The following is a 14587-nucleotide window of genomic DNA, read 5'->3' as shown; positions in this document are numbered from 1 at the left end:
GAAAATCCAGTTCACAGCTGAGCCCTGGCTGCCTGCCCAGTAGGGCAGGGAAAATGCTGATGGTTTGAAATACCCACGTGCTGGCCTTTCTCATGTAGTCTGTGGCCCAGGGTCCCAGGCTGGTCTCCCCCCACTGTACTTGGATCACTCAAGGTGGCAGCAGTACAAACTGCAGAGTAAAGGCAGCACTGACACAGGAGCAAATCTACTTTCCTTGAGCATGGTCGGCTTCCTCAGACACGCAGAGGAGCCGGGATCCTGTGAGGCTCTGCTTGTTCAAAAATCGTAATTAGCTCTCAAAGTAAATAGGTGTTAACAGAAACAAAGAGCTTTGCCACAGTCTGGGTAAACACTTTAGAATCAATTTAATTTCCCTTCTCCTGGCAGATGCAATCGTGCTGCTCTGCAATTATTTTCAGGTCGGGGCAGGGAACAAAGCCACCGGGGCAGCTTTTTTGAGCAGCTGCTCCTTGGGACAGCCGGCAGGACCCTCTGCTTCACTGACATTCAGGCCCCCGAGGCTGAAACGAGCTTCCTTCCGCTGAACCAGATGTATAATGCAGCTGGAGATCAGCAAACCAGCAGTGAGCCATAGCATGACATTAAACTGCCCTAAAGTCCAGCCTCCTTAATCCTAAGAGTCCCCCTGTCTAGACAGAACATGAAGGACTAATGTGAAAACCAAGTGACAGAAAATTTGCAGTCTCCCCTTGAGCTGCAAACGGAAAGAAGCATCAAAGGGTGTAAATCTGTTTGCCTTTTATTTGTTTCGCCTTTTGGGAGCGTTGGTAGCACCTAAGCACGGTCCCACACTGGTGCAGAAGGTTGGCATCACTGCAACTCCAGGTTGCCCATTTGCTTACTAAATCATGCTAAAAGGCTTTCTTACCCTGCCTTTTCCCTACGACCATGGGGAGCTGGTGCAACAGGCTTTTACCCAAACTGCCCCAAAAGCTAATGAGTTTGTCCTCCATCACCACTGGGTTATAAGCAAACCTACAGTGACCAGTGACTGGGGCTCAGCTGATGTGGGGTGTCCCTTCAAGGTGGCAGTAACTCAGCATATGATGGCAACTGCAGTCACTGTGTTTGCTGGTGATGGAGTGTTCTCCTAGCTGGGATGTGAGTACAGCCCAGCTGGGAACAGCCTGGCTGTGGGGCCAGACCCAGCAAGGCTTTGGGCCAGTGTAAAGCAGTCACACACCCAGGAACAAGTACAACCAGAAAAATGTGCACAGTGGCTTCCCTGGCAGTTCCTGATCTTGTTCCACCATGCTGCCTGTCTGCTGGGAGAAGGAGATTTAGTTAATTAATTGCTACAATTAGCATGGAGCTATTCCTGCTCATGATGGTAACCTTTTCCTCCCCCCTTTTGGTTCATCCAATTACCAACTCATTCATTCTCCAAGGCAGAGGCCACAACAAGGCAGAGAAGCTTGAGGATGAGGGGAGAAAGTCCAAGAACAAACTGCCAAGTGTCCCCAGCTCTGTTTCTACCCAGGAACTGTCTTAATCTCGCACAAACTCTTGTTCCTCTCCCATCCATCCACCCTTGACTTCAAGAAGGTGATGAAGAGGGAGCACAGCACAGCACAGCAGATTTACAAACATTGCTACGACTGTTTCATTACTCCCTCCAGCTGACACCCCATGAAGGATGCACCCCATGATGAGCTTATACATGCCAAGATGGACAAGACTTCCAACACCCATCGTGCTCCAATGACCCCTCAACTTCTTTACCCAGCCTCAGGCCATGGATTCTTTAAATGAACATTACCCACTTTGGGATACTGATGATTTATTTGCCATTACTTAGCAGGGATGGTGAAGGAAAGGTGAGCATGGGGTCACTGCTTCAGCAAGGACCGAAGTGAAGCGCCAGCCCTGAATAATTCATGCTCCCTCTCTGCTGCAGCATCTGGACACATCTGCTGCATTCGCCATTGCAGGCTTTTTCTTGGCTTACTCAGAAAATCAAACTTTGGCAGCTGGGTACTGTTTCAAGTGGGTACTTTCCCTACAGCATTAACGAGCTGTGATTCTGTTACAAATAGGGATTTTTGTTCCTCTTTTGCTGATGTCACTCCATGATCCTGCAGGGAATAGTGCTTGGATCTCTGCAGCCTGATGATCCCTGTGTGCCCTTTGGGACAGATGCACTTGCAAGTGGGAGATTGTTTTTCCTTTTGCTGCCCAGATTTATATTTCACTGAAGTCCCGTATCGATCCTGCTGCCGCTGGGCTGAAAGCTCATTTTACTAAATGAGAAGAAAAACAGTTCCCCCAGCTGAACGCACGCAAAATGGAAAATCTTGCAATGAAACAGCTCTTAAAAAAGGGGCCTGAACAATTTTGCTGAACCTCGAGGGCTGCTCTGCTGACATTGGAACGGTATGTAATTTATTTAGCCTGACCTTTCCCTGAAAGACCTGGCTGGCAACGTTATCAAGGATCCTTTCTGCCACTTGTGCACCCATTGCCAAGGTGACATCCTGCCTCATGCGTCAGTCAGTGAAGATTGCATCCGCGCTGCTGTGGTGCTTTGTTTGCTGTCCTGCCTGACAAGCTCTTGGCAGGGTTTCAACTCCTGCGGATGGCAGCTGCTCCACGAAGGACCAAAACAGATCCAAGCTGGACGTTGTTACGGGGAGTTTCATGCAGACAGAGCACAGGCCTGCAGTCCCCTGGATGAGACTGGACCAAGGATGAGATGAAGCAAAAGGTACCCAGAGATGCTACCATGGATAATGGGATGGGCAGGTGACTACAGAGCTGCACGCCATGCTCACTTCCCCATCCCATCTCACTCAGGTTTTACGTGTGCCCTCGTGGTGCTGGGAAAGCAGAGGCAGTTCACCAGTGCTCAATGCACAGGCTTACCCAAGTGCAATCGAGTTTGGATGGCGGAGCACAACTCAGACAACATGTCCCCTCACTGCACATAAACTACCTGGAGTTTTCCTTCCCTCCTCCCAGTGCTTTCCCTGAGGGTTCCAGGAAGACATGGGGATGCAGGTGCAGAGAGTATGTCTGTCATGCACAGGAGAGTCTGCCAGCAGGGAAAACTGCAGTAGAGAGGAAAATGGTTCCAGGAAAGCTTCTCCCCCTACTGCATCAAGGGATTGACTCCATCAAGGGATTGAAACGTCTGAGCAAAGGGGATTTTCACTGCTGGTTCCCACCACTCTCAAGCGGGATTTTGGCGATGGATAGGGACAAAGGCTGCAGCTAAAGAAGTCCCCAAACACCACCAACTTCTTGTAAGAGACTGAAAGGTCTACAGTTATGGAGGGTAAAAATGACTGACTCTCACAATAGCCAAGACAGCTCTTTAGATGTCAAAGGCAGGAAAGCCTCATCAAAGTTTCCCACATGTCCATCCATTTCTCATTTCAGCCTCCCCAGCCTTGTGGCAGGCTGCACTCCCCTCCCAGAGGTCTGATCTGAAAGAGGCCTGGGGCCCATTGAGAGGACAGGAGAGAAGATGCTCTTAGCAATGGACCTGTCTCTCATGGTACCTGTGTTCTCCTCGGACTGGTTGAAGCCACAGATCTGGCAGATGCTGCGGACCCATTTGTTCATGTCGTCCTCGGTCTCAGCCACCAGGTAGAAGGTCCTGTCGCTCGTCTTGATGTCGAAGATGTAGCTGTCTTGCAGCTCCTTCTTGTTGAAGGTGAGGCCCGCGTCCACCTGCTCGCAGAAATTGAGGTTGATGACACGCAAAGGTTTCTTGGAGTGGTCATTTTTGTAGTACTCCAGGACATCGGGGTCGCCACTCATCCGACCGCTGCGCAGGACGAACCAGCGTTTCTTCCATGCCTGAAACCAAGACAACAACAAGAATGAACCTCACTGCTGCATCTGTGAGAGCAAAAATCCACTGCTAGGCACAGGGTGACACAGAGGGACATGACACTTCTCCACCATGGGGTGCTCTGAGAAGCTGCTCAGGCATACCCGCAAGAGGTGCATAGACTCAGGTCAGTTCTTGAGTTTGATACTAAAATTCAGGAGAATTAAATACCAACATAGCATCATAACATAAGATGACCCCAAAAGGTGCCAGTCTTGAGGCTCAGAGGAACCTTGCTCCTACCCTACAGCCCAGACATGCTCCTGGGACCCAAATGCCCTTCTCTCCATGATCTGTGCAGTGGCATTACTGTGTATTGCCAAAATGCCTTCCAGCAGCTCGGAAGAACTGAGGCACTTTGGATGCAGAACCCGGGGTGTCCTAACCTTCAGAGAAACCCCTGAGAGCATCATAGGATGTGTCTGCAGATACTGACCATGCCAATCTCTGTTTAAATGCCAGAATAGAAAGACTAATAAAACCAAAGGACAACTTTTAAATATCAGGAATAATGCCAGGGAGACCCATGGAGAATCCCAGCTTCATTTGTTTTTCAGCATCCTCTGCTCCCTGGCATGTAGGCAACTCCTTAGCAAAGGAAAAGGTTATCATTGATTCTTCCAAGCACTGCTGACAGCAGCTCTTGGCCAAACTACCTGCGGAATGGACTCAGGGGGTTGTGAAGCTTGAAGCAAACCAGCAAAACAAATGTCAGCCATCAGCCCTGGCCCTGAGAGCTGCGGCCCTGCTGCCCTCCCCACGCCAGACACATCTGGGATCCCACAGGAGAGGGAATAGCCACAAGGATAACGTGTTAAAGGCTAAAACTGAAATTAGAAGGAAAATTGTGCAGGTGTAACCCCCCATCCCATGAAGTGAGCAGAGTGTTTCTTTGGGGTGTGCTCTGTGTGAGGATCATGGCACCTGTGGGAGGGATGAAAAGGGTTGAGGGACCACCTCGAGCTGCCACCCTTTGCAGAGCTATGCTCCCTTGCAGAGGCCTCAGCTCCCATGGCCTAGGGAAGGGAAGGATTACATCTAAGCACAGTCCTTAAAAGAGTGTCTTTGAAGGCAGCAAATGTTTGAGAGGAGCATGTGGACAAGCATGATGTGAATTGTGACCAGTGCTCCTGCATTACCTGACACAGACTTCAGTTTGTACCAGAGGATGTCGAGGGAGGAGATGTGATCCCCACCATCCCACCCTGGCTCTGACAGTGGTGCTTTTTGTATGAGATTTACCTTATTTATATTTATATATATAACCAGCTTTGGAGTTCTGATGATTATAAGAGGTTGGGTTATGAGGAAGCACACGATATTTCTAAGAAGGAAGAACAAACACCTACAGTAATCCAAGAGAGGCACCAAGGCAAGGAGTGTGCTGGGTCCCTCGTGATAATGCCCAGGTGCTGAGCACAAGCTTTACATATTGGTGATGGGCGCGTGCTAGATCTCAGCCAGCCAACTGCACCAGGATCCCACAGTTTTGGAGAATTTCATCGCTGAAATAATGGTAAGAAACTCCTGTGGTGTTTTCCCTGAACAGTCTGATTCAGACCACACTTCTCAAAAGCTTAAAAATAGCTTTTGTTGATGTCTTTGAGATTTGTAATCAAATTAGTTTTGCACTAATTCTTAAAACGGCTCCTGGTGCCAGGAAAGCAACTTCCATGCAATCTTCCAAAGGCAGTGAAGCAGCAAATTGCTTAGCAAGAGGACGTGCAAGGCTAGCAGATTTTGGCTTAATCTCACCCACTTCTCATCAAAATGGCTGCTTTTGAGTGACAAAATAGATACAGTGGAGCTCTGTCCATCAGGGAGGGAAAAAACCAATTTCATCAGGCAGAAGCAATAATTTACTAGCCCATCTCCTCAAAATGGATCACCCAAATCATTGGGAAACAAACCTATGAACATTTTTTTCCTAGTTCTAGGTGGTAAATGTCCCATTAGCTTCTTCCTGTTAACACTGAGTCATTTCTTTGCAGCCACCTGGCAGGACTAAGACATGGGCATGCATCAGTGAAGGACTGCAAGAAGATGGGGTTGTGCAACCACAGGAACCAGCACCTGAATGCAGACATCCAGCACCAGTTCTTGCTGCTTAGCTTGTTGCTTTCCAACCATGTTGAGTCCAGTCTTGCAGCCTCCCTTCATGGCTGAGACAGTGCATTACAAAACCCACAAAGTGCAGAAACTAGACTTTGGAATTTAGAGTTTTCATGGAAAAAACAGGAGGGAATGCTGCAAGCAAGACGAATGATGCTACCACAACCTCTCTTTTTATCACCAGTGTGAGAACCACAACTCCTCCAGTTCTCTTTGGCCTGTCTGGTAGCAATGAAAGATACCACACAGTCAAGATCTGGCAGAGAAAACAGTGTAACATGCACAGTCTGGTTGCTTTGGGTAAGTTTTAACATAGGCTGGCTGCGAAAGAATGGGTCTTGCAGGCACAACATTTCCTGGAAAGCTTCAGGAGGTGGAGCATCATTGGAGAGTGTCAGCACTGGACAGGGCAGGAGTCCCACAAGCTTTGGGAAGACCACCCTGCCCATCTCTGTGTGGTGCCCTCCTGATGATAAAGAGTCACGGGTGTTCTTGTAATACAGCTTCTGACCCAGAAAATGAGCTCATGGCAGCAGCCTAAGGAGTGCCTGTCCTGGACAGGTGGCTGCAAGCAGCACAGCTGGAGGCATCTCCCACCACACTTCCCTGCAGCAGGACCAGCTGTTCCTGCCTCCTAAGATCAGCTTCCAAGCCAGAGGAATAAGCAACAATTGCTAGAAGAGAGTGGAAGTAAACATTAAAGAAATAGACAGGAACCTCCTTATTTTTGTGGGCATTTTCTCTGAATTTTTGAGTGCTGGGCTCAGCAAGTGTATTTTATTTCTTCCCTGTGGATTTGCTGTGCCTTTATTGGGACCAGGGCTCAGTTTGTGTTTGCCAGGCTGTGGCTGCTCTTGGGGCATCTCTGTTGGCACCAACACAGCTTGCTTCAATGTGTCACTATATGCAGCAAAGAATATGTACTTTGCAGCATGTGGCTCATCCTCCTGGGACTCCTATTTCCCCATTCAAAGCTACCAATACCACCCAAACGTTCTACATTTAGGCTTTCCTAGAATATCACCTTCCTGCAAGAGAGTGATTTAAGTGTCTACTGACCTGCAGCTATGACAGCGGTAAGATGTATGGGATCCAAACGTGTGTGGCAATCTTATCTGATGCCAAACCAAGGGAGGATCCAACTCCATGTGAACCTACACACACTTTCCAAGACCACCTTTCTCCCAGCACGAGGCTGAAATGGCACACAGGCATCTCATCCTCCACCTGAATTTTCTTCCTCTGCTTATTTCTACCTCTTCACAGCTCTTCTGGAGCCCCTGTTGCCATCAGTCTGCTCCTGCCAAAACATTGTGCCTCCCTGACACGTGTTGGGAGCCAAGGGCTGTGTTTGTTTAACAGCTTTACAATGTTGAGAGGCCAACAGCTTAACAGCCATAAAACGCTGCTTTGCAGCACAAATTTCCAGCTGTGCGGTCCTTTGCCGGCATCAGGTTCCTTCACGGTTAAATTACGGCTGCCGAAGGCCCTTAATATCACTGAGAAATATTTTGACACTTGGCAAGTACTTCTTTTAAAGACTTGTTTGTTAAAAAAAAGTGCCCACCATGCTCCTATTGCGATGTGAATCCTCCCTGGGCACTGAGAACCGTGGCTGCTGCTCAGTTTTTTTCCACCTCAACGGTGCAGTGGCAAAGTTAAGGTTCACAAAACAGAGTTCTTTCCAGCTGGATGCTACCTGGAGCTGGCTGTTTTATGGGAAGCTGGGGTGGCAGAGGTGAGGCAGCACTGCTGGGTTCACTGGCTGAGTGTACCTAGTAAGGATGTTTGGGGGGCTTAGGCAGTGGTTGGGACCCTTCCTGTTCCATCTGCTGGATGAGGAACCAGAAGAGCCAAACCAAACAGGCAGCTGCTCTTGAGCAACTGAGATACCACCATGGGTGGCAGGAGATACCATCCCACTGCTCCAGGAGTGAGGTCCCTCATGTCCCCTGTGGCTGTCCTGATGGTCCAACGCTGTGACAGAACTGGTGGCATCAGGGTAGAGAGCTCAGAGAATCTGGGGCCTCCAAGAGCCTAATAATCCAAATGTTTTGACTGACAGCCCAGAGAGAGGCTTTATTGACTATGGTTATAGTGAGGGACATTCAGACAGCATCCTCCTCTCTGCTCCCCTGTTCTCTGCAAAGTGAACACAGAGATCCAGCCCATACGCTGCCTCAGAAAAAAAAGAAAAGAGGTGAGGAAAATAATAATTTAAATATCAGTAAAGCCAGGTATCCATTCCTGGGGAACTTGCCAAGTGCCACAATTGTGAGAAGGAAGCAAATAGTGACAACATGGAGAGATGGCTCTTGGTGGGGCCTGTAGGAGTGGCCCATCCAATATTACCTTAGCTTCGAAGTGAGGAGTTTGAAACAGTCAGAGACTGTTAGCTTTGGGTTGAAAGGGATTTCTTTCAATTAGGATCAACTTCTGAGCCACATCTCTCCTATCTGAAACACTAATATTTTTACCACCATACCCTTATAGCACATATAGGGAGGAGAGGAGAGGAGAGGAGAGGAGAGGAGAGGAGAGGAGAGGAGAGGAGAGGAGGAGAGGAGAGAGGAGAGGAGAGGACAGGACAGGACAGGACAGGACAGGACAGGACAGGACAGGACAGGACAGGACAGGACAGGAGAGTACCTGTATATTTCCCAGGAAATCTCTCTGTCCTGGTCCTTCTCCCCCTGACAACAACTTCATGCCCACCAGCACTGCACACCAGCAGTGTGAAATAAACCTTCCAAAACCTGACCTGACACAAATCACAGCATCTAATCCAAGCTGGCAGGCAGGATGAGTGACCTAGCCATGACATCAGGCAAATTTCTCACACCAAGATGAAGCTGGGGACTGTGTGATTCAAGCAGGAAACCCCATAGCAGGGCAAGCAGGTGCGTGTGTCCCAGATTTGCCCAGAACCAGAGAGGCCCTGGGTGCAGGATGGCCCCTGTCATTGCTCTGCAGCCACCAGATGCCAATGGGGGTGCCATCATATCCACAGAAAGCCAGAAGTCTGTCCCAGCCCCACAGTTTTCACTCTGCAGTGCAGACTAGTCTTGCATCCCATTGAGCACGTTCTCCCTCTGGCTCCATTCACATCTGGTGTGGCAGAGAGGAGTTCACACTTCAGAAGAAGGTGAGAAAGACCACAACACCTGGAAAGGTCTCACTGTTCTTTCCATCCATTGTGTCCCCTCCAGGCTGCCACGACTTTAGCCATCCTGGCAAGATCACCCCTGGGAAAGGCGGATGGGGATGCTGGGGGTATGCCGGGAGCATGTTTTGGGTGGCTTGGGTCCTTCAGTGGTGTGCTGGTTTTGCCATCTGCAAGAATTACAGCTGTTGGACTCTGTAACCCAGCACTGGGGGCAGATCCTGTCCTGCCCACCCCTCCCCACAGCCCTGCAGCAGGAACAGGGTCCCCTGTTGTGCCTGGTGCTACCAGCATCAGCAAGTGAAGCCCCATACAGGAGGATTGCAGAATAACCTACTGGTGACCTGTATAATAATGTTGTCTTCCTCTGTGTCCCTAGGGGCTTTTTATCTCGTCTGATGGACAGGAGGATGCTGGTTTTATTATTCATGCAAGAACACCTCTCCCCTCCTTGTGTAAGTGTTAACTCAAAGGAAATGTGGCTTGGGAGTAGATTTGTAAGCAGCAAGAAAGCCCCCTCTGTCTATGCAGGTGATTGTGCTCACTGGTTGCCCTCACACAGCCCCAATTCCCAGGGCAAACAGAGCTCCCTGAGCCCCACTCCTGCCCTTCCAGATCCCCCCGTGGTTCTCCTTGCCCACTGCCGGCTCACAGCACCCTTCCATAGGGTGCTGGGAACAGGCAGGTCCCAGCCCTGCTCCTCGCACCCTGCAGAGGGATGGAGGCTGTTCCCTGCTGATCACACGCCAGCCTGCCGAGCTCAGGGTGGGCTCATTATCAGCCCCGCTCCGGGAGCTGTGATTGGCAGCGCTAATAACACCACGCTGCAGCGGCGAGACCCTGCGGGGCACGGGAAACCTTGCTGGGCACAAAGCGCCTCTTCCTTGCTGAGGAATAGAGCAAAGGAGATGCAAATAAAACCAAAAAACAACCCAACCCAGTGCATATCTGAGGCTGTCAAACTGACCTTCCCTCCCGGGATTTTTTTTCCCACTCCTGGAGGTGTAATTAGGCTTCAGAGCACATGCGGAATCACTACATGTGACATCCACCCAAGGGCAGCAGAGCCAGCAGGACACGTCCTGCACCGAGCATCACTCACGGCTGGGTGAGAGAGGGGGTTTCAAGGAGGAGAGGCACAAACACAGCCCCTTTATTTGTAAGATCATTTAAAAAAACACAAACTTCATAAAGAGCTCCTGCCATCAGAGATGTTTGCTACCAGGGAAGGAAGGGTGTGGGATGGCTCAGAGCTACAGGTACACTGGGGTGAGCTGGAGGACCTGCTCCCCATCTCCGCCCGCTGTGAACGGGACGAGCAACACAGCAGTGACACAATGTGGAAAACATTTCCCTTCATATTTATTTTAGGGGAGTTCTCTGTTTGGAAAGATTTCAGTAGCTTTTGTGCTGCATGGTCAATCTTAGGAAAATAAAGATTTCTCTCTGGGACGTGAGGGCACTGACAGCATTTCTGATGGGATGCTGGAGTGCCTGATTAAGGATGGGATGGAAAAACAAAATGCCAAATAGTGAGGCTGTACTTACACCACCAGACAAGCTGTGACTGCCTGAGAATGTAGGACACGGGAAACCCTGGGAGGTCCAGGAGTGCTCCTGTCTGGAGGGTGTAGAAAGGATGGACCCAACTCTACTGAGAGAAGCATGGGGATAGCATGAGGCGCGACGGAAAAGCCTCATTAGATGTAAGGAAAAGGCTTCACAATGAAGGGCAGAACAACAAAAAACCCAGATGGGGTGGGTGATGTCCATCTTGGGAGCTGGTCAGAACCTGCCTGGATGAGACCAGGAGTAACATGATTTACCTCCAGACTTGGCCCTAACTTTAAGCTAGACCTGCCTTGAGTGGGAGCTGGTTCAGAGACCTCCAAAGGTATTTGCTGACCTCAGTTACCTCCAAATCTAAATTACTCTTCCATAATCAGGTCTACTCACAATGAAGAGTATTGAACTTGTCATATGGAGACCTGATGAGGCCACTCAGACTCTGAGTCCTGATGTAGGACCAGTGTAGCCACCCATTCATTCCACATCCACCCACAGCATTTAGCACGGGAATGGGCAGCACTGGCATTTTTCAACTCTCATTGACTAAAGCAATTAGTCCCCCTTTTCTGAATAATTCCTTCTGCTGAAAGCTGGACGGCAGTGCCCTTACAAGTGGGAAGTTGCTAGGAAAGCAAGGGGTTCACAAGAAGAACCTGGAGCCCAGCTCTTGCCTCAGGGCTGGCTGCAAATGGTCCATGTGCAGAGCCTCCAGTGCATTCCTGCTGCTGCGCATGGATTTTGTTATCTGGAATTATTTCCTGCTATTCAGCCCTGTTCTGTACTCCACTCTGTTATTCCTTGCTGAAATCTCTCCCACCACCCTGCTGTGGCACATCCTTTGTGGGGCACTGGAGCAGCACGCAGAGGAGGTGCAGGCAGGTGAGTGGGTGTGGGATAGACAGAGCCAGTGGCTCCCTGGAGATCTACAGGATATCCAGGCTTGTACTCCGTGGCCTCTTGGAAGCCTGACAGGACACAGGGCTGCAACAACCAAACAGGATGTTCCAGCAGCCTCTGATGTGATATTTCACTTGTCCTACACATTGTGATACTGCAGCCATACATATTTTACATGATGCACATCAAGGCTGCTGCTCTCCAGGTCTGTTTGCAAAAGCCAGCTGCCACCACTGGCTGCATTCAACCCCGCGCTCAAGGGCCGACCAACCCACCAGACCAAGTCAGCCTGTGCCATGTGAGCACACCAAGAGCAAGAGCAGAGTTTAGTTTGCTTTTTCAAGTTTGGGTTTCTGGAAGGAAAAGCAAACTGCTCAGAGATTTTTTTTCCCTCCTGAGACTCTGGTATCAGTCTCTGATAAGAGCCTTCCCGGCCATTACACAAGTAGGGCTGGACATGGGAACGCAGCATGCATAAATGTCTTGGAGCAAAGCATTTTGATAACTGAGTTTTTCTAGCTTTCTGGCCTCTGCAAGAGCAAAATAAATTCCACAGCACTGTCAGCAATTTCCCTTCCCTCAGCCCTAGCTTTGGGCTACCTTGAATTCCTACTCTCACTGCCCAGAGAAGCTGTGCATGCCCCATCCCTCGAAGTGTTCCAGGTCAGGCTGGACGGGGCTCAGAGCAACCTGGTCTGGTGAAGGTCACCTGTGGCAGAGGGGTTGGAGCTATATGGTCTTTAAGATCCCTTCCAAACCAAATCATCCTATGATTCTATGAATGGGGATCTGCTCCAAAAGCACCCATTCTGTGCTGGCAGGAGCCACAGCTCCTGCCCCAGGCTTCTTTGGCAAATGTACACCAGCCTCTGCTCACGAAAAGCTCATTGCACAGATGAGCCACCCCGTGAGTGCCCAGCGACAGTCACACCAGGACAGGGCATCATGAGACAAAACAGACCTGCACATGTCCCCTCTGCCTTCCCCTGGAGGTTGTGGCTGTTCTCCTACCCTGTGTCACCTCTTGCCAGCCCTCTGTGACACCCAGGAAGATGCTTAAGACAGGACAAGGTTTACTCTCACCAGGCTTGGGCTTGGCTGAGAGAAAATTTCCAGGCAGGGCATCGTATTTTGGGGCTTCTTTTGTCCCACACCCATGAGTGTCCATGGGACCCAGAGTGAGACAGGGAAGGGGCTGCTATCTATTCCCTATCAGTGAACCCTTTTCAAGCCCTAAACACGGCTTGTGTTTCAAAGCAAGCCTGAATTAAAGCAGGGCCCTTGAACAGAGAAAAGAATCTGAAAAAGCCAATTTGAGATTCAGTTTTAATCAGTTGGAGATATACAGCCATGTCAGGTCTAGCAGTGAATCCTGTAATTAAACTGCTCTGCCCTCAGTCTCTCAGGTGAAGGCAGATGGAAATACAGATGGACTTAGAATTGGATATTAGGAATGAGAGGTGTGTCAGAATGATTTCCCCTTCCCTCGGCATGCCACTTCCTTTGCTTAAAGGCTGCAGAAAAAGTGCCTTACAAGGTGATACTGAGCTGTTCTGAGCTTAACAGGCTCTATGCACAGCAAAAACCAGCACCCAATTTGGTTTGATAGGATGAGCTGGAGATATCATGGGGGTGAAGCTGATAGTAAAGTGTGAGGATGTGGATGTTTTTCCTGTCATCTGAAGGAGTCTGGCTTGTAGCAGGATATTTGGGATAGGCTTGCCTTTCCAGGGATGATTTCTAATTTTAGAAAAGCTCTGAGGCTTGTTAATTTTCAGCCACTTTAATGAGCTGTCTCATCGTCTGTAACTACTTCCAGCTCAGCTAACCTCTGCAACGGGAGAAATTAGCCTGATTTGGCTCATATTGAACTCACAGTCTGCTAGACAGCCCTTTTCACCTCCTCATGGTAGCTGTCTGGGTGGCAGGGCCAACATCACAGCTGCTGGCACAAACGGGGCAACAAGGAAGACCAAAGGGCTGTAATGGCTTCTCTGCAAGGAACTAGTGAGACAGGTCTGGAAAGGAGTCAGCACAGGAGAGATGCTGAGGAAACCATCAATGGCAGGGAGAAGGTGATGGAGATGACCCACTCCCTCTCACCCAAGACAAGAATGACAGGATATCATAGGAAAGGAACAGGAGCCAGGCTTGGGGCACACAAAAGGAGACCTCCCTTTGGGCAGCACAGTAATGACCTTGCTGAAGGGTGCTCAGGAGGATTCAAGTTTAGCTGGCCCCAGCTGGAGACTGAACAAGGTCACAGAAATGAAATCCCCCCAAGGTCACCGAGTGCCACCATGTGTGATGATGGATGTCTTGTTAACAACAGGGAAAATACTATGGGGAGGAGGAGGAGTCTTGCCAGCCTAGATGCTGGCTCACTGACCACTGTGCAGCATTGAAAGGATTTGGGAGTGACCCTCTATGGATGTACAAATGTGCCAGGCTTGGAAGGGGCAAGGGAGGCAACACTGTTCACTCCAACCCTCACAGTGGAGCTCAGCCTTCGTGGCTTCACGTGGTGCCCTTGCTTTGCTCCGGGAAACGTGGGTGTTTCCCTTTTGGCAAGACAGAGAAGCAGGAGGCTGTGAAGCCAAACACATTAAATGTGGGCAGAAATGAGAAATGGAGCCAAAAGCTGCTATGAGAAAGACAGCTCTGCGGAGATTAGCACCAATGGCACTCACCCGTCAGCTGGATTCTCATGGTTTAGCTGATTTTAGGGCCTCAGGTTCATTCCTGCAGCTTGAAAGGGCACCCCAATGAGTGGATTCCCTGGTGCTTCATAACATGGTGAGCTCATGTGAATGCCTTTCCTTAGTTAAAAGTGATTTCTCTCCTCTTACAGCTCACCCTTTTGGATGAAACTCATGGAGACTTAATTATCTCATCCTTCTGTCAAGCCCCTCTGAAACCTGCTGGGGGCTTCACTGGTTTCCAGGAGACACTCACAGAAAGTACACACACACACAGACACTCCCCGAGGC

General features: G+C 49.7%; 1 protein-coding gene across 4 annotated transcripts in view; it reads right to left on the bottom strand.

Annotated features, from left to right (window-relative positions):
* The window catches only part of GAB2 (GRB2 associated binding protein 2), a 94492-nt gene that overhangs the window by 37888 nt on the left and 42017 nt on the right, over positions 1–14587 (bottom strand). For all 4 annotated transcript variants that reach the window (XM_030945254.1, XM_030945245.1, XM_030945272.1 and 1 more), the window contains exon 2: positions 3522–3822. In XM_030945254.1, coding sequence (XP_030801114.1) covers positions 3522–3822 — 301 coding nt within the window. The remainder of the gene's footprint in view (positions 1–3521; positions 3823–14587) is intronic.

Source organism: Camarhynchus parvulus, chromosome 1, assembly GCF_901933205.1.
Source record: "Camarhynchus parvulus chromosome 1, STF_HiC, whole genome shotgun sequence".
Lineage (NCBI taxonomy): Eukaryota > Metazoa > Chordata > Aves > Passeriformes > Thraupidae > Camarhynchus > Camarhynchus parvulus.
Note: the sequence above shows the minus strand (reverse complement) of the source record. Positions and strands in the feature narration are given on the sequence as shown.